General features: G+C 43.3%; 1 protein-coding gene across 1 annotated transcript; it reads left to right on the forward strand.

The window, feature by feature from the left end:
* Positions 1–6,501: 6,501 nt before the first annotated feature.
* Positions 6,502–21,727, forward strand: SPRYD4 (SPRY domain containing 4). The gene is made up of 2 exons (XM_089680405.1): positions 6,502–6,650; positions 20,683–21,727. Exons 1-2 carry the CDS (start codon positions 6,548–6,550, stop codon positions 21,219–21,221), a joined length of 642 nt encoding a protein of 213 aa, XP_089536531.1. The 5' UTR covers positions 6,502–6,547; the 3' UTR covers positions 21,222–21,727.
* The last annotated feature ends 1,648 nt before the right edge of the window (positions 21,728–23,375 follow it).

Here is a 23,375-nt window from a genome sequence, read left to right on the forward strand (position 1 = left end):
TTAAGCTTGTCAAAGGACAGGAGGGTGCCCCACAGCATGATATGACACAGCAACATAATACCATAACGAGCCCATAGAGCAGTATCCAGAACAGTGAACAAATGGGAAAGCGAAGGATTACCCCATAGTGGGGTATAGGAGTAAACATTGTTTTGCCCATTTTGGGCTCTAGCATGCTTCCAAACCTTCAGGATCATCCGCATAGAGGGGGTGTCAGAGGGATTGGTAGTTGGGCCATTAAAAGCCAAGTTACTGAGTTCCATCTCCAAAATCACCACCGCATTGTCCCGAGGCTGAGAGAACCACCATTGCATCATGACTAATACCGTTGCCCAGTAATATATCAGAAAGTTTGAAAGCAGTCTGTTTTTTAATGTCTTTGAAATAGACATAAAGTAGAGAATGGTCAAACCCCAGGGAGTCCACAACTATCTGAAAAAAAGATGTGAAATTGTGGAACGCATTCCCAAGCTGGACTTGAAGGTCACCTTTCTACCACTGTCTACCCATGATAACTGTGCTGTTTTTCCCAATAATATTCCACCACTTTTTTCTTTCCTTCCTTTTTTGTAATTCAAACCATTAACATGGCCTTTCTAATTTTTTTTGACTGAAGGTAATTTTTCTTTTTTTAAACTTGTTCATATTTTAAGTTTTACTGTTTCATTTGAGCGATCTTTTGACAGATACCAGTCAGAAATGGTCTACCACAATGCAGATCTCATAAAATTCAAGACAGAAACTTTCAACATAGAGCATTTTTCTGGTTAGTGGGCTTGTTTATAAGCTTCAGGTAAATGTAGGCACATTTGCAAACCTGGATTTGCTGGCATAGCATGCCTTAATTATGTGGCACACGTGCTGTTAAAAAAATATTAATCTAGCTAATAGAACTAGGTAAGGATCGGCACACCCCAGAACGATCATAAACTTCTGTTTAGTTAAGCCATTAAATTCATATCTTAGACACAGTTAAAATAATGCATTTTCACTTTAATAGGTCTTGATCCCATGCTTTGTGCTTCGTGTAATCCCACAGTTAAATAGCACATTATTAACAACTTAAATACAGGACACTTTTACCCCCTTCCTGCACAAGCCAATTTTCAGTGCTCTCACACTTTGAATGACAATTGCGCAGTCATGCAACACTTCCCAAACTAAATTTATATCATTTTGTTCACACAACTAGAGCTTTATTTTGGTGGTATTTTTTATTTTTTTTGCTAAATAAATTAAAAAAGATTGAAAATTTTGAAAAGAAAAACTAGTTTTTCTTTGTTATAAACTTTTGCAAATAAATAATTGTTCTTCATAAATGTAGGCCCAAATCTATACTGCTTCATTTCTTTGGTGAAAATAACCCAAATCAGTATATGATTATTATTATCAGTATATGAGTATTATTTAGTCTGTAGGAAAGTTATAGAGTCCACAAACTATGGTATATATCTGAAAATCGATCAATCCTGATGTACTGATGGCCTATCCTTTCTTGAGGCCCAAAAATGTCAGGACAGTACAGATATCCCCCAAATTACTCCTTTTTGTAAAGTAGACAGTCTGAGGTATTTAGTAAGAGGCATGGCGAGTTTTTTGAAGCTGTTATTTTTTGTCATCGTTTTTGGAAAATGAAGAAATAACATGAAAAATTCACAATTTTTTTCCTTTACATGCTGTCACCAGTGCAGTACAGCATCATCATATAACTGGTGTAGTGGTGACCAGAAACACTGAATGGTGACAGTATGAAAAAAAAAATCTTCCTTTTTTATTAAATTATTACATTTGTTTTACAATTTTTTTTTTATAACACACTGTGACCACAGTATTACTGTGGGGAAGTGATCAATATACAGTCAGGTCCAAAAATATTGGGACATCAACGCAATTCTAACATTTTTGGCTCTATACACCACCATAATGGATTTGAAATGAAACCAACAAGATGTGCTTTAACTGCAGACTGTCAACTTTAATTTGAGGGTATTTACATCCAAATCAGGTGAACGGTGTAGGAATTACAACAGTTTGCATATGTGCCTTTCACTTGTTAAGGGACCAAAAGTAATGGACAGAATAATAATCATAAATCAAACTTTCACTTTTTAATACTTGGTTGCAAATCCTTTGCAGTCAATTACAGCCTGAAGTCTGGAACGCATAGACATCACCAGACGCTGGGTTTCATCCCTGGTGATGCTCTGCCAGGCCTCTACTGCAACTGTCTTCAGTTCCTGCTTGTTCTTGGGGCATTTTCCTTTCAGTTTTGTCTTCAGCAAGTGAAATGCATGCTCAATCAGATTCAGGTCAGGTGATTGACTTGGCCATTGCATAACATTCCACTTCTTTCCCTTAAAAAACTCTTTCTTTGCTTTTGCAGTATGCTTTGGGTCATTGTCCATCTGCACTGTGAAGCTGCGTCCAATGAGTTCTGAAGCATTTGGCTGAATATGAGCAGATAATATTGCCCAAAACACTTCAGAATTCATCCTGCTGCTTTTTTCAGCAGTCACATCATCAATAAATACAAGAGAACCAGTTCCATTGGCAGCCATACATGCCCACGCCATGACACTACCACCACCATGCTTCACTGATGAGGTGGTATGCTTAGGATCATGAGCAGTTCCTTTCCTTCTCCATACTCTTCTCTTCCCATCACTCTGGTACAAGTTGATCTTGGTCTCATCTGTCCATAGGATGTTGTTCCAGAACTGTGAAGGCTTTTCTAGATGTCGTTTGGCAAACTCTAATCTGGCCTTCCTGTTTTTGAGGCTCACAAATGGTTTACATCATGTGGTGAACCCTCTGTATTCCCTCTGGTGAAGTCTTCTCTTGATTGTTGACTTTGACACACATACACCTACCTCCTGGAGAGTGTTCTTGATCTGGCCAACTGTTGTGAAGGGTGTTTTCTTCACCAAGGAAAGAATTCTTCGGTCATCCACCACAGTTGTTTTCCGTGGTCTTCTGGGTCTTTTGGTGTTGCTGAGCTCACCTGTGCGTTCCTTCTTTTTAAGAATGTTCCAAACAGTTGTTTTGGCCACGCCTAATGTTTTTGCTATCTCTCTGATGGGTTTGTTTTGTTTTTTCAGCCTAATGATAGGTTGCTTCACTGATAGTGACAGCTCTTTGGATCTCATCTTGAGAGTTGACAGCAACAGATTCCAAATGCAAATAGCACACTTGAAATGAACTCTGGACCTTTTATCTGCTCATTGTAATTGGGATAATGAGGGAATAACACACACCTGGCCATGGAACAGCTGAGAAGCCAATTGTCCCATTACTTTTAGTCCCTTAACAAGTGGGAGGCACATATGCAAACTGTTGTAATTCCTACACCGTTCACCTGATTTAGATGTAAATACTATTAAATTAAAGCTGACAGTCTGCAGTTAAAGCACATCATGTTTGTTTCATTTCAAATCTATTGTGGTGGTGTATAGAGCCACAAATGTTAGAATTGTGTCGATGTCCCAATATTTATGGACCTGAGTGTATATACCGTCATTTGTAGATGCTATATCTTTCATGTAAACCAATTAATATACAATTATTGAGATTTATTTTTAGCAAAGACATGTAGCAGAATACATTTTGACCTAAATTAGGGGTGGGCAACTGTGGCCCTTTAGCTGTTGGTGAACTACAAGTCCCATGAGGCATTGTAAAACTGACAGTTACATGCATGACTCCCAGAGGCATGATGGGACTTGTAGTTCCACAACTGGAGGGCCACAGTTGCCCACCCCTGGCCTAAATGTTTGAAGAAATGTGATTTTAAATTTTTATTTTATTGGGTATGTTTTATAGCAAAAAGTAAAAAATATTGTTTTTTTTTTCAAAATTGTTGGTCTTTTTTTTTTTATAGTGCAAAAAATAAAAATAATAAAAAAGAGGTGATTAAATACCACCGAATGAAAGCTCTATTTGTGGGGGAAAAAAATTACATAAATTTCATTTGTATACAGCGTTACATGACTGTTGACAATTGTCAGTTAAAGTAACTCAGTGCTGTATCACAAAAAATGGCCTGGTCAGGAAGGGGGGTAAATCCTCTGGAGGGCAAGTGGTTAAAGTAGAACTTAAGGCACTTATTTCATCTTGGATAGAAGAAGGGAGGATTATAACTTCTGTATACTTTGTTTTGCCATTTGGTCCCATTGAGATTTCTCTTCACCTCACGACCATTGCCAAAACAGGAAGTGAGAGGAAATCCTTCCAAAGTGAAGCTGTCAATAGAACTAGTGTCCCCAATGGACATATCCCCTCTATTCCTGTTCTGGGGACAGCCCAACATTTGGGATTTTCTTTAACTTTCTCTGATAATGAAAAACAGGACAAGTAGAGAGGGTGAACCTCCCTAATGGACAGCACAGACAGCAATGAAAACCAGGTGTTGTAATCCATCTTGTCTATCCAAAATTAAAAATTAAAACAAGTTTTGCCTTTAGTTACACTTTAATGTATTTCAGTTTGTGTGATCAGGGTATGTGGCAAATGTGTGTCCTTCACTGAAATATTCTGCGCTAAGGGACATCCCTCTCTCCAATATCAGGAGGTGGGGACAAAAGGACATTGTGCAGGACTGTGACCTGGAATAAGAAAACAACTACTGCAAAAGTGACTGCAGAGCTCAATCTCAGTCCCATGAAGACTGAGATTAAACTCTGCAGTCACTTTTGCAGCAGTTGTTTTTTAGTTCCAGGTCAGTCCTGCGCAATGTCCTTTTGTTTCTGTCAGTTGACCATGTCAACAGCGCTTATGCTTGTCATACGACATTTTCCCATAAACTGTATATGCCATCATAGCACCTGTGATGCTGTACCTCGTGACACAGCAAATAAATTGGCAATTTCAGTCACAGAGGCACCAGCTAAGCGGGCACCAGCAATTTGCTCTATTTGAAGCTCAGTAAGCTATGAAATGACTCCGTACCACTAGTGGTGCATGCAGTGAATGATGAAAGAGGCAGTTAGCTAGGTGTCGCATCACACAGCGGAAGCAAAATAATTTTACATCACTTCTTCTGTCAATGCAAAACATGTTACTTGCAAACCATGTTGTGTTTCCATTTTTTTCTAACCCGTCTGTGTGTGTGTATACACTTTATTGCTAAAAGTATTGGGACACCCCTCCATACCACTGGATTCAGGTGTTCCAATCACCTCCATGGGTGTATAAAATCAAGCACCTAGGCATGCAGACTGCTTCTACAAACATTTGTGAAAGAATGGGTCGCTCTCAGGAGCTCAGTGAATTCAAGCGTGGTACCGTGATAGGTTAGCACCTGTGCAATAAATCCATCCATGAAATGTCCTTGCTACTGTTAGTGGTATTATAACAGTGGTAGACCATGTAAAATGACAGAGCGGGGTCAGCGCATGCTGAAGCACACAGTGTGCATAAGTCGCCAACTGTCTACAGAGTCAAAAGCTAAAGACCTCCAAACGTTGTGTGGCATTCAGATTAGCAAAATAACAGTGCGTAGAGAGCTTCATGGAATGGGTTTCCATGGCCGAGCAGCTGCATCCAAGCCATACATCACCAAGTGCAATGCAAAAGTGTCGGATGCAGTGGTGTAAAGCATGCTGCCACTGGACTCTAGAGCATTGGAGACGTGTTCTCTGGAGTGACGAATCACTCTTCTCTGTCTGGCAATCTGATGGACATGTCTGGGTTTGGCGATTGCCAGAAGGATGGTGTTTGCCTGACTGCATTGTGCCAAGTGTATAGTTTGGTGGAGGGGTGATTATGGTGTGGGGTTGTTTTTCAGGGGTTGGTCTAGGCCCCTTAGTTCCAGTGAAGGGAACTCTTAAGGCGTCAGCATACCAAGACATTTTGGACAATTTCATGCTCCCAACTTTGTGGGAACAGTTTGGGGATGGCCCCTTTCTGTTCCAACAAGACTGCGCACAGTGCACAAAGCAAGGTCCATAAAGACATGGATGAACAAGTTTGGGGTGGAGGAACTTGACTGGCCTGCACCCCGATAGAACACCTTTGGGATGAATTAGAGCGAAGACTGCGAGCCGGAACTTTTCGTCTGACATCAGTGCCTGACCTCACAAATGCGCTTCTGGAAGAATGGTCAAACATTCCCATAGACACACTCCTAAACCTTGTGGACAGCCTTCCCAGAAGAGTTGAAGCTGTTATAGCTGCAAAGGGTGGACCAACTCAAGATTGAACCCTACGGACTAAAACTGGGATGCCATTAAAGTTCATGTGCATCCCAAAAAAAAACCTAATATATATATATATACATATACACATATATATATATACACATAGATATATATACATACACATTACATATACACACAGATATATATATATATATATATATACACATATATATACTTCCACTAAAAAGAACGTGCCCAGCTCCCGCCCAGCCTTATATACACACACATATATATATACACTAAAAACAACGTGTCCAGCCTTTCTCCCTTTTCCAAAATGGCGCCCCTGCTCCCTTTGGGAACGTAAATAACGCCATCAGAGTAGGCAGAGGCAAAGGCCGCCCAAATCCAAGATGGCGTCGCCCATGAGGGCAATGATGTTGGGAAGCCGAGCGCTGAGATGTTTGCGGGTCACCGGGCTGCAGAGGAGCTACGTCACAGCCAGTGACAGGAGGGGTGAGGAGAGGGGATGAGGCAAATGGTGGAGGAGGACAGAGCGGAGACGGCCGGCTTGTGGCTGTTGATAGATGGGATGCTGATAGGGCGGACAACGCTTTGATCACAGGGCTCAGCCACAGGTCACTGCATAGGCCCCGCTCCCTACATTCCGGTGTTCCTGGGATCCAGAGAGGGAGCTCCGGCTGTTACTTATTTCATGTCACTAGTTTATCCACGTGACTTGCAGAACGCATTATGTATATAGGAGTGTATAGATAGTTTGTCGTTTTAGACTTTAATCTTAAAACAATGGAAAAAAGAATAGGGCTGGTGTGTGTAGTTAGAAAGGGACCCACCTGATTCCTCCAAGCATCACTTCTGTTATTGTGACATACATGTAGAAGTGAGCCCCCCAGAGAGGAATGAGTGGGGGATAGAACTGTGTTAGAGAAATGTCTTCGTGGCCAGTATATGCAGATGAGGGTATGAAGACGGGCAGTATATGCGGGAGAGGAGCGTGGAGGGTATGACGGCGGACAGTATATGCGGGAGATGAGCGTGGAGGGTATGACGGCGGACAGTATATGCGGGAGAGGAGCGTGGAGGGTATGACGGCGGACAGTATATGCGGGAGAGGAGCGTGGAGGGTATGACGGCGGACAGTATATGCGGGAGATGAGCGTGGAGGGTATGACGGCGGACAGTATATGCGGGAGATGAGCGTGGAGGTTATGACGGCGGGCAGCGTATGCGGGAGATGAGCGTGGAGGGTATGACGGCGGACAGTATATGCGGGAGATGAGCGTGGAGGGTATGACGGCGGGCAGCGTATGCGGGAGATGAGCGTGGAGGGTATGACGGCGGGCAGCATATGCGGGAGATGAGCGTGGAGGGTATGACGGCGGGCAGTGTATGTGGGAGGGGAGCGTGGAGGGTATGACGGCAGGCAGCATATGCGGGAGGGGAGCAAGGAGGGTATGACGGCGGCCAGCATATGCGGGAGATGAGCGTGGAGGTTATGACGGCGGGCAGTATATGCGGGAGGGGAGCGTGGAGGGTATGACGGCGGGCAGTATATACGGGAGATGAGCGTGGAGGATATGACGGCGGGCAGTATATGCGGGAGGGGAGCGTGGAGGGTATGACGGCGGGCAGTATATGCAAGAGGGGAGCGTGGAGGGTATGACGGCGGGCAGTATATGCGGGAGGGGAGCGTGGAGGGTATGACGGCGGGCAGCATATGCGGGAGATGAGCGTGGAGGTTATGACGGCGGGCAGCATATGCGGGAGATGAGCGTGGAGGGTATGACGGCGGGCAGCGTATGCGGGAGAGGAGCGTGGAGGGTATGACGGCGGGCAGTGTATGCGGGAGGGGAGCGTGGAGGGTATGACGGCGGGCAGTGTATGCGGGAGAGGAGCGTGGAGGGTATGACGGCGGGCAGTATATGCGGGAGATGAGCGTGGAGGGTATGACGGCGGGCAGCATATGCGGGAGATGAGCGTGGAGGTTATGATGGCGGGCAGCATATGCGGGAGATGAGCGTGGAGGGTATGACGGCGGGCAGCGTATGCGGGAGAGGAGCGTGGAGGGTATGACGGCGGGCAGTGTATGCGGGAGGGGAGCGTGGAGGGTATGACGGCGGGCAGTGTATGCGGGAGAGGAGGGTGGAGGGTATGACGGCGGGCAGTATATGCGGGAGATGAGCGTGGAGGTTATGACGGCGGGCAGCGTATGCGGGAGATGAGCGTGGAGGGTATGACGGCGGACAGTATATGCGGGAGATGAGCGTGGAGGGTATGACGGCGGGCAGCGTATGCGGGAGATGAGCGTGGAGGGTATGACGGCGGGCAGCATATGCGGGAGATGAGCGTGGAGGGTATGACGGCGGGCAGTGTATGTGGGAGGGGAGCGTGGAGGGTATGACGGCAGGCAGCATATGCGGGAGGGGAGCAAGGAGGGTATGACGGCGGCCAGCATATGCGGGAGATGAGCGTGGAGGTTATGACGGCGGGCAGTATATGCGGGAGGGGAGCGTGGAGGGTATGACGGCGGGCAGTATATACGGGAGATGAGCGTGGAGGATATGACGGCGGGCAGTATATGCGGGAGGGGAGCGTGGAGGGTATGACGGCGGGCAGTATATGCAAGAGGGGAGCGTGGAGGGTATGACGGCGGGCAGTATATGCGGGAGGGGAGCGTGGAGGGTATGACGGCGGGCAGCATATGCGGGAGATGAGCGTGGAGGTTATGACGGCGGGCAGCATATGCGGGAGATGAGCGTGGAGGGTATGACGGCGGGCAGCGTATGCGGGAGAGGAGCGTGGAGGGTATGACGGCGGGCAGTGTATGCGGGAGGGGAGCGTGGAGGGTATGACGGCGGGCAGCATATGCGGGAGAGGAGCGTGGAGGGTATGACGGCGGGCAGTATATGCGGGAGATGAGCGTGGAGGGTATGACGGCGGGCAGCATATGCGGGAGATGAGCGTGGAGGTTATGATGGCGGGCAGCATATGCGGGAGATGAGCGTGGAGGGTATGACGGCGGGCAGCGTATGCGGGAGAGGAGCGTGGAGGGTATGACGGCGGGCAGTGTATGCGGGAGGGGAGCGTGGAGGGTATGACGGCGGGCAGTGTATGCGGGAGGGGAGCGTGGAGGGTATGACGGCGGGCAGTGTATGCGGGAGAGGAGGGTGGAGGGTATGACGGCGGGCAGTGTATGCGGGAGAGGAGCGTGGAGGGTATGACGGCGGGCAGTAAATGCAGAATGGGAGCGTGGAGGGTATGACGGCGGGCAGTAAATGCAGGAGGGGAGAGTGCAGGATATAACGGCTGACAGTAAATGCAGGAGGGGAGTGTGGAGGGTACGACGGCGGGCAGTAAATGCAGGAGGGGAGCGTGGAGGGTATGACGGCGGGCAGTAAATGCAGGAGGGGAGCGTGGAGTGTATGACGGCGGGCAGTAAATGCAGAATAGGAGCGTGGAGGGTATGACGGTGGGCAGTAAATGCAGGAGGGGAGCGTGGAGTGTATGACGGCGGGCAGTAAATGCAGAATAGGAGCGTGGAGGGTATGACGGTGGGCAGCATATGTAGATGGGTATTACAGAGGGCAGTATATGCGGGAAAGGAGTGTAGAGGGTATGAGAGTGAGCGGCATACAGTGGATATAAAAAGTCTACACACCCCTGTTAAATTATCAGGTTTCTGTGATGTAAAAAAAATGAGACAAAGATAAATCATTTCAGAACTTTTTCCACCTTTTAATGTGACCTATAAACTGTACAACTCAATTGAAAAACAAATAAATAAGTGTATAACCACCTCCACCCCAAAATTCCTCAAAAAGTCATACTTTCTCCCCAGAAAGTGCAATAATTAAATATTATAACCTTTTTGTGATAGAATTACATAAACATAACAATATTCAAATTACATAATAATATCATAAATACTCAAAAGAAAAACAAAAAAAAAAGTCCAATAAAAAAGTGTCTCAATAAAAAAGTGTCTCAATAAAAAACAATAATGTCCAAAAAAAAAAAAAAAAAGTCCCAAATTTTCAAACTTTATCATCCAGTAGGAAGAAATCCCATTTCATCCCGTGGTACCTCAAAAAAAATATAAAATGAATAATCTAGTGCATTACCTTTGTAAACAATATATATTCACTCAGTGCAAAAACACAAAAATTGTGCAAAAACTATATATATATATATATATATATATATATATATCTCGTGCATATATGGATTAACTGTGACCACTCCGTGAACACTGCAACCCTGTGTATCCACCAACACCAATAGTATTACATACTATTACCCTCTGTATCAATATAATCAGCATCCAATCGGAGATCTTCTATTTTCTCTCCAAAGAAATTTTTCCAAGGTCCTCAAAAGACAAGAAGGGTCTCAAGGCTCATGTTCAAGGTATAGGTAAAAAGATTTTAATAGCCACTTACATTAAAATTCCACATATCCAGCTCCTAACATGGTTCCTATGCGAGTTCTGCCAAACAAATGCAATAGGCCATGTGTAAACAACCCACAAAATGGCCGCGGCGACACTTCCGGTCTGCGTGCGTGCGTCTCGACGTCACACTTCTAACGCGTTTCGTCACTTCCGGACTTCGTCTGACGAGACGCACGCACGCAGACCTGAAGTGTCGCCGCGGCCATTTTGTGGGTTGTTTACACATGGCCTATTGCATTTGTTTGGCAGAACTCGCATAGGAACCATGTTAGGAGCTGGATATGTGGAATTTTAATGTAAGTGGCTATTAAAATCTTTTTACCTATACCTTGAACATGAGCCTTGAGACCCTTCTTGTCTTTTGAGGACCTTGGAAAAATTTCTTTGGAGAGAAAATAGAAGATCTCTGATTGGATGCTGATTATATTGATACAGAGGGTAATAGTATGTAATACTATTGGTGTTGGTGGATACACAGGGTTGCAGTGTTCACGGAGTGGTCACAGCTAATCCATATATGCACGAGATATATATATATATATATATATATATATATAGTTTTTGCACAATTTTTGTGTTTTTGCACTGAGTGAATATATATTGTTTACAAAGGTAATGCACTAGATTATTCATTTTATATTTTTTTTGAGGTACCACGGGATGAAATGGTATTTCTTCCTACTGGATGATAAAGTTTGAAAATTTGGGACTTTTTTTTTTTTTTGACATTATTGTTTTTTATTGAGACACTTTTTTATTGAGACTTTTTTTATTGGACTTTTTTTTTTGTTTTTCTTTTGAGTATTTATGATATTATTATGTAATTTGAATATTGTTATGTTTATGTAATTCTATCACAAAAAGGTTATAATATTTAATCAATTGAAAAACACGCTGAAATATTTTTAGGGGGCAAGTAAGCGTAAAAAACCTGAAATAATGTTGTTGCATAAGTGTGCACACCCCTCTTATAACTGGGGATGTAGCTGTGTTCAGAATTGAGCAATCACATTCAAAATAATGCTAAATAGGAGTCGGTACATACCTGTCATCATTTTAAAGTGCCTCTGATTAACCCCAAATAAAGTTCAGTTGTTCTAGTAGGTCTTTCTTGATATTTTCATAGTCACATCCTGCAGCAAAAGCCATGTTCCGCAGAGAGCTTCCAGAGCATCAGAGGGATCTCATTGTTAAAAGTTATCAGTCAGGAGAAGGGTCCAAAAGAATTTCCAAGGCATTAGATATACCATGGAAGACAGTCATCAAGTGGAGAAAATATGGCGCAACAGTGACATTGCCAAGAACTGGACGTCCCTCCAAAATTGATGAAAAGACGAGAAGAAAACTGGTCTGGGAGGCTGCCAAGAGGCTCACAGCAACATTAAAGGAGTTGCAGGTATATCTGGCAAGTACTGGCTGTGTGGTACATGTGGCAATAATCTCCTGTATTCTTCATATGTCTGGGCTGTGGGGTAGAGTGGCAAGTATGAAGCCTTTTCTTACGAAGAAAAAAATCGAAGCCCGGCTAAATTTTGCAAAAAAACATCTGAAGTCTCCCAAAAGCATGTGGGAAAATGTGTTATGGTCTGATGAAACCAAGGTTGAACTTTTTGACCATAATTCCAAAAGATATATATTTGGTGCAAAAACAACACTGCACATCACCAAAAGAACACCATACCTACAGTGAAGCATGGTGGTGGCAGCATCATGCTTTGGGGCTGTTTTTCTTTAGCTGGAACTGGGGCCTTAGTCAAGGTAGAGGGAATTATGAACAGTTCCAAATACCAGTCAATATTGGCACAAAACCTTCAGGTTTCTGCTAGAAAGCTGAACATGAAAAGGAACTTCATCTTTCAGCATAACAGCAACCCAAAGCAAACCTCCAAATCAAGGAATGGCTTCACCAGAAGAAGATTGACATTTTCGAATGGTCCACCAGATCCCAGACTTGAATCCGATCGAAAATCTGTAGGGTGATCTGAAGAGGGCTGTGCACAGGAGATGTCCTCGCAATCTGACCGATTTGGAGTGTTTTTGCAAGGAAGAGTGGGCAAATATTGCCAAGTCAAGATGTGCCATGCTGATAGACTCATACCCAAAAAGACTGAGTGCTGGAATAAAATCAGAAGGTGCTTCAACAAAGTATTAGTTTAACCCCCCCGGCAGTATTCCCGAGTGTAGCTCGGGGTTAATTTTCAGAACCAGAAGCGGTAACTCCGAGCTACACTCGGGATTACCCTGCAGCATTGCTCCGGGATCCCTCTTGCACTTACCTTATCCTTCGCTCCCGCGATGTCCCCCCTGCAGCGTCCCTTGCCATCTCCAGCCGATGCCGGCATCCGTCTTCCGGTCCCTGCGAGCATCGGGACATATGGGGGACGGAACCGGTGACATTTACTCAATACATTAAAATCACATAGTAAAAATTACTGTATCAACCATTTCACATACATTTTGTCCCTAGTGCTTTGTCCCGTGCCCTGCCTGCATTTTTACTGTTCTTTCTGCCTGGAAACTGAGAAACGTCCATGGCGTCCCTTTTAGGTCAAAAGCAGTTTTAGACCAGCTAGAGAACAGCGAGTAAATTAGAACCACTTGCAGAATTGAGTGATAATGATTCGTGGGGAAATTCGTCAACAGACACTGAAAGCAATTTTGCGACTTTGCTCAGTGATGTGCGAACTTGGCGCTCTATTTAAAATTTCAGTGTTTTTGGTTTGATTACATTATTGAATTAAATGTATTATTTTTTTATGATTATTATATTATAACTTATGATTTCTTGTTTAAAATTTTATCATACCCGGGATGTGTACTAGACTCTTGTTCGGACAGATTTCAGTGAGTTATTCCTAAGAATTACAGGCCTACAATAAAAAAACTACATATTTTCATGCAAAAAAGTACTGCTTTGAGCACAGAAATACTGACATAATCAGACCGCTAGGGAGGTTAAGGGTATGCAAACTTATGCAACCATATTATTTTAGTTTTTTTTATTTTTACTTCCCCTCCACCTAAGCGATTTGTTTGTTGTTCAACTGAGTTGTACAATTTATAGGTTACATTACAAGTGGAAAAAGTTCTGAAATTATTTATCTGTCTCATTTTTTTTGCATCATAGAAACCTGACATTTTAACAGGGGTGTGTAGACTTTTTATATCCACTGTATGTAGAAGTGTATTACAGAGGGCAATGTATGCAGGAGAGGAGTGTGGAGGGTATGAGAGGGGCCAGTTAATGGAGTAAGGCAAATCAGAGGGTATTACAGTGGGCCATATGTGTAGATGTTTGAGGAGAGTATGATAGTGGGTGGCATATGTAGAAGGGTATCGCAACGGGCAGTTTATGCAGTAGAGGAGTGTGGAGGGTATGACAGTGGGAAACATATGTAGAAGGGTATTACAGCTGGCAGTATATGCAGGAGAGGAGTGTGGAGGGTATGACAGTGAGCAATTAAGGCAGGAAGGCAGATCAGAGGGTAGGACAGTGGGCCATATGTGTAGATGTTTGAGGAGAGTATGATAGTGGGTGGCATATGTAGAAGGGTATCGCAACGGGCAGTTTATGCAGTAGAGGAGTGTGGAGGGTATGACAGTGGGCAATTAAGGCAGGAAGGCAGTGCAGAGGGTATGACAGTGGGCCATATGTGCAGTAGAAGGTTGAGGAGGGTATGACAGTGGGTGACATATGTAGAAGGGTATTACAGCGGGCAGTTTATGCAGGAGAGGAGTGTAGAGGGTATGACCATAGACAGTTAAAGGAGAGGTATAGCCAAAGCTATTTTGGATGTACTCCTGTAGGTCACAGGAGTGCAGTTTGTTCTGCACTCCCGTGACCCGTCTTCAGCCAACAGTGGGCTGAAGTCCATTGTCAGCTGATGTCACTCAGCCTGTCCAAGCTCTGAAAAGGATGCCTCCCATATGTTCGGGATCCACCCAAAAGCCTGGACTTTCAGCTATCATTCGAACACCTGAGCCAGCCCTCCTGCCCTTTCCACAGGCCAGTGAGCGCTGGAGGGGCGGGGCAGAGCAGAGAGCTGGAGACTGACAGTCATGGCTCTCTACTCAGAGGGGAGGGGGAGAACTGAGCGATCAGCAGTGTTTGGTCAGTTCTCACTGCAGAGCTGGCGGTGGACAGACGCAGCATCTGTCCTAGGTGTGCAGGAGAAGTGTCATGGGTAGGACAATGAACAGTATGCGCAGGAGAGCAGTGGAGGGTATGACAGTAGGTAGTAAGTGCAGGAGAGGAGAGAGAGTGGCATGACAGAGGGCAGTATATGTAAGAGTAGTGTGCAGTGGGTATAACAGTGCAGTGGGTATAACAGCAAGCAGTATGTGCAAGAGAAAGTGTGAAGGATATGACAGCAGATAAACATACAGGGAGGGAGTGCAGAGGGTATGATGATTGGCAGTATGTGAAGGAGAGGAGTGAGGAGGATAAGACAGCAGGCAGTATTTGTAGGAGAGGAGTAAGGAGGATATATCAACAGGCAACATTTGGAGGAGAAGAATTACTAGGGTATGACAATGAGCAATATATGCAGGAGAGAAGTGAGGATTGTATGACAGCTGAAAGTATATGCAGGAGAGAAGTGGGAAGGTTATGATATTGGGCAGTATTTGCAGGAGTGGAGTAGAGCTTGGAGAGTATGACAGCGGGCAGTATGTGCAAGACAGGAGGGTATGACAGCTGGCAGTATGTGCAAGACAGGAGGGTATGACAGCGGGCAGTATGTGCAAGACAGGAGGGTATGACAGCGGGCAGTATGTGCAAGACAGGAGGGTATGACAGCGGGCAGTATGTGCAAGACAGGAGGGTATGACAGCGGGCAGTATGTGCAAGACAGGAGGGTATGGCAGCGGGCAGTATGTGCAAGACAGGACGGTATGACAGCGGGCAGTATGTGCAAGACAGGAGGGTATGGCAGCTGGCAGTATGTGCAAGACAGGAGGGTATGGCAGCGGGCAGTATGTGCAAGACAGGAGGGTATGACAGCGGGCAGTATGTGCAAGACAGGACGGTATGACAGCGGGCAGTATGTGTAGGAAAGCAGTACAAAGGGTATGACACTGGCCGTATGTGCAGGAGAAAAGTATAGAGGGTATGAAAGTGGGCAATATTGGCAGGAGTGGGAAATCGCTGGGGAGAGACCAATGTGTGTGTACTGGAGGTGGGATATCATTGGGGAAAGACCAATGTGTGTGTACTGGAGGTGGGATATCATTGGGGAAAGGTGTGTGTGTGTACTGGAGGTGGGATATCATTGGGGAAAGGTAGGTGTGTGTGTGTGTGTGCGCAGGCTTGCTGCAGGTGGGATATCATTGGGGAAAGACCAATGTGTGTGTGTACTGGAGGTGGGATATCATTGGGGAAAGGTGTGTGTGTGCGTGCGTGCGCGCGCGCTTGCTGCAGGTGGGATATCATTGGGGAAAGACCTGTGTGTGTGCTGGAGGTAGGATATCACAAGGGAAAGACCAATGTGTTGTAACAAAAAAATCATAGGATATGTGAATTTAATGTTGTTTTCCATGCCGTTTACCTGTAAGGTTCATTCATACAGATGCTTAGCTCTGTACATCTAGCATGGTTTATCTTTTTGTACTTTCGCTGAGCTGCGTGCAGGCAGCCTATTCAGTGCCTTGAAAAAGTATTCATACCCCTTGACATTTTTCATGTTACAACCAAAAATAGATCAACACAAAGTGGAAGGAAAATGATAAATGGTTTTCAAAATTTTTTACAAATATGGGAATTAGTGTGGCATGCATTTGTGTTCAGCCCCCCTGAGTCAATACTTTGTAGAACCACCTTTTGCTGCAATCACAGCCGTGATTCATTTTTGGGTATGTCTTTACCAGCTTTGCACATCTAGAGAGTGAAATGTTTGCCCATTCTTCATTGCAAAATAGCTCAAGCTCTGTCAGATTGGATGGAGAGCATCTGTGAACAGCAATTTTCAAGTCTTCCCACAGATTCTCAGTTGGATTTAGGTCTGGATTTTGACTGGGCTATTCTAACACATGAATGTACTTTAATCTAAACAATTCCATTGTAGCTCTGGCTGTATGTTTAGGGTTGTTGTCCTGCTGGAAGATGAACCTCCACCCCAGTCTCAAGTCTGCTGCAGACTCTAACATGTTTTCTTCTAAGATTGCCCTGTATTTGACTCCATCCATGTTCCCATCAACTCTGACCAGCTTCCCTGTCCCTGATGAAGAAAAGCATCCCCACAACATGATGCTGCCACCACTATGTTTCACAGTGGAGATAGGCCAAAAAGTCATCTGACCAGTGCACCTTCTTCCACATGTTTGCTGTGCCCCCCCAAATGGCTTCTTGCAAACTGCAAACCGGACTTCTTATGGCTTTCTTTCAACAATGGCTTTCTTCTTGCCACTCTTCCATAAAGGCCAGATTTGTGGAGTGCACAACTAATAGTTGTCCTGTAGACAGATTATCCCACCTAAGCTGTGGATCTCTGCAGCTCCTCCAGAGTTACCATGGGCCTCTTGGCTGCTTCTCTGATTAATACTGTCCTTGCCCTGGCCTGTCAGTTTAGGTGGCCGGCCATATCGATAGGTTTGCAGTTGTGCCATACACTTTCCATTTTCGAAGGATGGATTGAACAGTGCTCCGTGAGATGTTCAAAGCTTTGAATATCTTTTTTTATATAGATATATATCTATATCATAACCATGTTTTAGACTTCTCCACAACCTTATCCCTGACCTGTCTTGTGTGTTCCTTGGCCTTCATGATGCTGTTTGTTTACTAATGTTATCTTAACAAACCTTTGAGGGCTTAACAAAACTATATTTATACTGAGATTAAATTACATCATAGTGGACTCTATTTAATAATTAGATGACTTCTGAAGGCAATTGGATCCACTATATTTTAGTTGGGGAGTTTGAGTAGAGGTGGCAGAATAGAAATGCATAAAAAACATACATAAATAAATGAATATCAAGTTAAATGTGATGTGAATCAAATCAAATAAAAAAACAGTCCCATTACTCAAATAATAGTCCCAAAAAGGGATTTGTGATGACGTGGTCCAAACACACCAATTGTGACTTTTCGTGAATCCTTAAATCATTAAAAATGTGCGCTCACCTCCTTACAAGCCTAACAGGCTTAATACACTTTTTGTTCACATACATGGAACCTGCTAGAATTTGCTGCAGCATGGAATGGATGTTGGATACCTCCTATGTACTCCACAATGCTTCTCTCCTTATACACTCGTTATCCCTGCAGGGATCTCTCCCTCCAGCTGCTCAGGATCTCCTGCTCACTCCCCTTAGATGTTTGTCAGTGTCATGAAGCAAAAAAGAAATGTGGACATAGTGCTTTATCCTTATAAGACTTGCCTTTATTTAAATGCTCAATATATGCACTCACATTGAATAAAATTAAAAAGCGCTTTGGTATTAAAAAATCCTTTGCCTGTGTGTGCCCCGCACAGCGTGTATACTCGTCCTATGCTCTCTGGGAAAATGGCGGTGATGGGATATATAAAGCTGTTTGAGTGCAGTGACTGTACAATTACAACCCCCTGATGAAGCCACGTGACCTATGGCGTAATGCGTAGGGGTGGGGCTACGATGTCACTCGGCACCATAGAGCATACGGCGAGTATACACGAGATCCTGAGCATCTGAAGGAGGGAGAGATCCGCACATCTTTAATGATTTAAGGATTCACGAAAAGTCACAATTGGTGTGTTTGGATCACGTCATCACAAATCCCTTTTTTGGACTATTATTTGAGTAATGGGACTGTTTTTTTTTGTTTTGTTTTTTCTTTTTGATTCACATCACATTTATATTCATTTATTGATATTTATTTATGTATAGTATATTGTTTGTTTTTCATGGATATATAATTTGAAGTCACTAATTTATAAGTTTGTTAGAGATTGGGAGCGCCACATTTTCTAGTTATATGGTCTTTTTTACACAGTTTGAGTATGTGATAAATTTTAGCGATCCAGAGGAATAATTTAGTGGCTCGCAAGTTACACACACATATTTTTTGAATAGAAATGCACGCCACACTTTTCAGATATTTATTTGTAAAAAATATTGAAAACCATTTAGCATTTTCCTTTCACTTCACAATTATGTGCCACTTTGTGTTGGTCTATCATATAAAATACATTTTATGTTTTTGGTTGTAACATGACAAAATGTGGAAATTTCAAGGGGTATGAATACTGTCGAGGCACTGTATACGTAAATGGATATTCATTGGCTGTACAGACTCCTCTGCACATCTGAGCTTGACGTGTTGGGCTTTAAGAATTGTTTAACCAAAAAATACAGATTTTTAACATGTATCTGAAAAAAATGTAACAAAATGCTCCAGTAGAGAAATGGTTGGTAGCTCAGATATGCATATAACAAATTAAAGGTAAATAAAAGCTGACACTGCCAGCTGCTATTGCTGTTCCCTCCTGAAAATGGAAATTGCCTGGCTTTCAATACAACCCCCGGTTTCAGTTCTTTCTGGGTCACTGGTCTGATACACGTGGTACAGCAGGATTTTTAAGGGTAAATAAATGATATGGTACACCTGAATGAATGAATGCTGCAGAAGGCATCTCAATGACTATCTAAAAATGAGAAACCTCCAAGAAGATATCTGCCACTCTGCCATTCTTGTAATTACTTGAAGTACTGTATCATTTTCCAAGTGCTTAGCAAGTTGTTACCAAATTAAAGTAGAACTAAAGGTAAAACTTTTTTTTTTCCATTTTGGATAGAGTAAGGGAGGGTTATAACCACTGTAAGGTTTCTTTTTGCCATGTGTGTCCGATTGGGTAGATGTACCTTCAATTTCTGTCCCATAGCCAAATTGGGAAGTGAGAGGAATCCCTACAAATTAAGGGAATCCCTGAGGGACCCCCACATCACCAGAACTAGTGTCCCCTTTGGAAGATGTCCCCTCTATTACTTTTCTGAAAACAACTCAAAATTTGGGAATTTCTTTTACGTACACATTCACTGATATTGGGTGTTCTAATCCATATTCCAAAATACGTCCGTTCCTAACCCCGGAGAGTATTAAGCAACTCATTCACTCCCTTATTATATCACGACTTGACTACTGTAACTTCCTCCTCACCGGCTTACCTCACCACAGGCTATCCCCGCTTCAGTCTATCCTGAATACTGCGGCCATGCTCCTCTACCTTACTAACCGCTCCGTATCCGCCACCCCCCTCTACCAATCCCTTCACTGGCTTCCGATTGCCCAACGGATAAAATTCAAAATGATAACATTGACGTACAAAGCTGTTCATAACACTGCCCCAAACTACATCACCGATTTGATATCCAAATACCACCCAAAACGTACTCTCCGCTCCTCAAAAGACCTCCTACTCTCTAGTTCCCTGATCTCCTCCTCCCATGCCCATCTCCAGGACTTCTCCAGGGCCTCCCCCGTCCGCTGGAACTCCCTACCCCAATCCATCAGACTATCACCTACTTTTCTCACCTTTTAGGCGCACCCTGAAAACCCATCTCTTCAGGGAAGCCTACCCCACCCTCAGCTAATTGCCGATCTCCTCCACTCTTCCTACCACTCCATCCCCCACAGCTATTCCTCCTGTACCACTATTCCCTCCCTCCTAGATTGTAAGCTCCAAGGAGCAGGGCCCTCGAACCCCTCGTGTATTGTTACTGTACTGTCTCGTGTACTGTCTCCCATTGTAATGTGCAGCACTGAGCAAACTGTTGGCACTGTATAAATACTGTATAATAATAATATTTACTCTATCAAAAAACTAAGGAAAAAAAATGTTTGCCTTTTGGTTTTACTTACTTAAAGGGCCCATTCACACTTGGAACTGCATGTAGAATTCTAGTGTGAACAGGCCCTAAATCTGAGCATTTTTCCAGCATGTGGAACATCTGTTAAGAAAGCAATTAGAATATGTCTAAACTACTTGACAGATCCCAGTAAAACTCTTTAGTTATTTGATAAGTAATTGAATTAACCGTCCATGAGTACCTTGCCATATTTTTAAAGTAGATTAAATTAATTTGCTGGTTTTATTACAGATGTGACATTTAAACTCGATGAGAAAACATCCCACAGTAGCCTGGACCTGTTCAAGAAGGACACAGGGGTAATCTATCGCATACTAGGTATTGACCCATCCAAAATCCCACAGAACCCTGAGCGTTTTCGAGAATGGGCTGTAGTGCTGGGGGACACTTCAATATCAAGCGGTCGCCATTACTGGGAGGTGACAGTGAAGAAGTCCAATGAATTCCGCTTAGGTGTCGCAGATGCAGATATGTCTAGGGATGAATGCATTGGAGTCAGCAGCCGTTCTTGGGTGTTTGCCTACAGCCATAAAAAATGGCATGGTATGGTGGCAAATAAAACCATCCCCATCACCAATATTGGCCATCCTAGCAAAGTGGGACTCCTGCTGGACTATGATAATGGGAAGCTAAGCCTTGTGGACTCTGATAAGGGTTCCCTTATCCACACTCTCAATGCTGCGTTTCGAGGTCCAGTGTTGCCTGCGTTTGGTCTGTGGGATGGAGAACTTCTAACTCATTCTGGCTTGGATGTTCCTGACAATGTGTGAACCAACAAGTTTTATAATCCAAGTGCCTCTTCAGTCCATATTATACTATGGTCAACAGCTGAACTTATTTTGCTGGTGATGGGTATCCAATATGTTGCAGTGTTTAAAGCTTTGTTTAATTGTGCAGTGCTTTACCTTCTACAAAGTCCATCTGTATTCATTGTCAATATAAAATGGAAGTTGTTCAAGTAATATATGTACCTAGATTGATACAGTTATGTACATCTCACAGAAATAAACAAAAATGCCTATGAAGTCCACATCAGAACAGTCAACTGAAAGTGTCATCTACTGTACTTTCATTTCTACACCAGAGGATTCTACAGTGTTAGACTACTTTAGTCAGCATTATGCATGATTTTTATTTTCATTAAAAATGAGTTGATTTCATATATACTTTGTGACTCTTCAGTATAAAACAAGGAAGGGTGCAGAGCTATATGAATATGCTGTTGCAGTACTGGTAAATTGTATAAAAATAAAATACTCAGAATTTTCGCAGAAAATTACTTTTTACTGCCTTTTTTTTTTTTTTGTTGAATAACACATTTTGATGAAAACCATAATTTCTTATCCATTTCCCAGAGCTGTTTGATTTATTACCACATGTAAATACATCTGAATCTGATGCAGTGTGTTGGTGAAAATGAAGCATTAGCAGATGTAAAGATAAAATATGCCTCTGTTCTTGTAAATATGAAGCTATTTCCAAAGAATTTCACATCTGCAAAAACCTGATAATGTTTACAGTGTTGTCTTTGAGCTCACTGTACTTTTGCAAAAATGTTCCATTTGCGATTGCCTTGCATGTGAACAGCTTATCAAGAATGAGTTAAAAGCAACGGCAACAAATAAGAGATCCCCATAGTTGACGAATTCAAACCACTATGGAGCTCTTTTATGCTAAGTAGTTAGGCATATGTAGCATGCATTTGTTGAGGATGCATTTCCGCTCCAAAACTGCTTTAGGGCTCATTCAGACGGGTGATTGTCTGTGTGGCCGCTGTGTGTGCATTTACTTCTATGGGCTTCCTGCACGCATCTCAGAGGTGGATGCGCACACACACATCTACCACTGGTGCTGCATGGAGAATACAAGGCCTTCTATGAATGAACAAGGGGAGAGGAAGTGTGTATAAACTAAACTATCAATTCCCTGTATGAGAGTTGGAAGTACATATAGCTAGCTGGACTGTCCAGCATGAAGAAAGAAGTTGATTTTACAGTGAACAGCTATGATTTGCTCAATACACATCAGCACAGGAAACTTTTTTTCCCCACTTAAAACAATTATAAACATGTCTGTGCCTGGAGTTATGCTTTAACCTAACACATCCTTTATCTTAAAGAAAAAGTTTGGGATTGCAAAAAATAAACATATATATTCCAGGCGTGTGGAAATTTTTGAAAAAACTACTTGTCCAGGGACTAAATCTGTGCCCCAATCTACTTGCCCTCATGGCAATCTACTTGTCCTGATACAAAAAAAAATACATTTTAACCTAAACCGTAATTAAATCTGCTTTAAGTAATGTCCGGGGCTTTGGAAAACAAAAGGGGCTTTATGGTGACTTAAATATGTAATATTTTTAACATTACGCTGTTTATCTCCCCCCCCCCCCCCCCCTCCCTGCCTGTCTCCAGCACCACCCTGGGAACTAGCAGGGAGGGGAGAGACTTTGCAGTGTGATGAGCACTGATTGGGTGCTTGTCAGGAAAGGGGAGTGTTGGGCTTATCCTTTTTCCCTTTCGCTGCCAGAGCCATTTTTGCACATGTTTAAAAAAATCATTTTAGGCCTGAAGATTACATAAAACCCGCAAACATGATCTATTTTCTGAAATCGGAGACCATAGACAATAAAAAAGCAGTACAGGTGTACCTCGGTTTACAAACACCTCGGTTAACGGAATTTTCGGTTTCCGAATGAAAATAATGCCTTGGTTTACAAATTTTTTACGAATTTTTTCACAATACGAAGTGTATGTCGGTGGCGATTTTTAAATACAATTGCCGGCTTTTGTTTTTTGTTTTTTTTTCCCTCACTGTAGCTCACAGAACTAGCTGTCACTTTCAGAGCTAAAGGATACTTTTGTTTCTTTTATGTCATGAAACAAACTAAAAGGAAACATTGTGGGAAATAAACTAAAAGGAAA

This window comes from Staurois parvus, unplaced genomic scaffold, assembly GCF_062004578.1.
Source record: "Staurois parvus isolate SC_StPar_1 unplaced genomic scaffold, SC_StPar_1.0 ptg000017l, whole genome shotgun sequence".
Taxonomy (NCBI): domain Eukaryota; kingdom Metazoa; phylum Chordata; class Amphibia; order Anura; family Ranidae; genus Staurois; species Staurois parvus.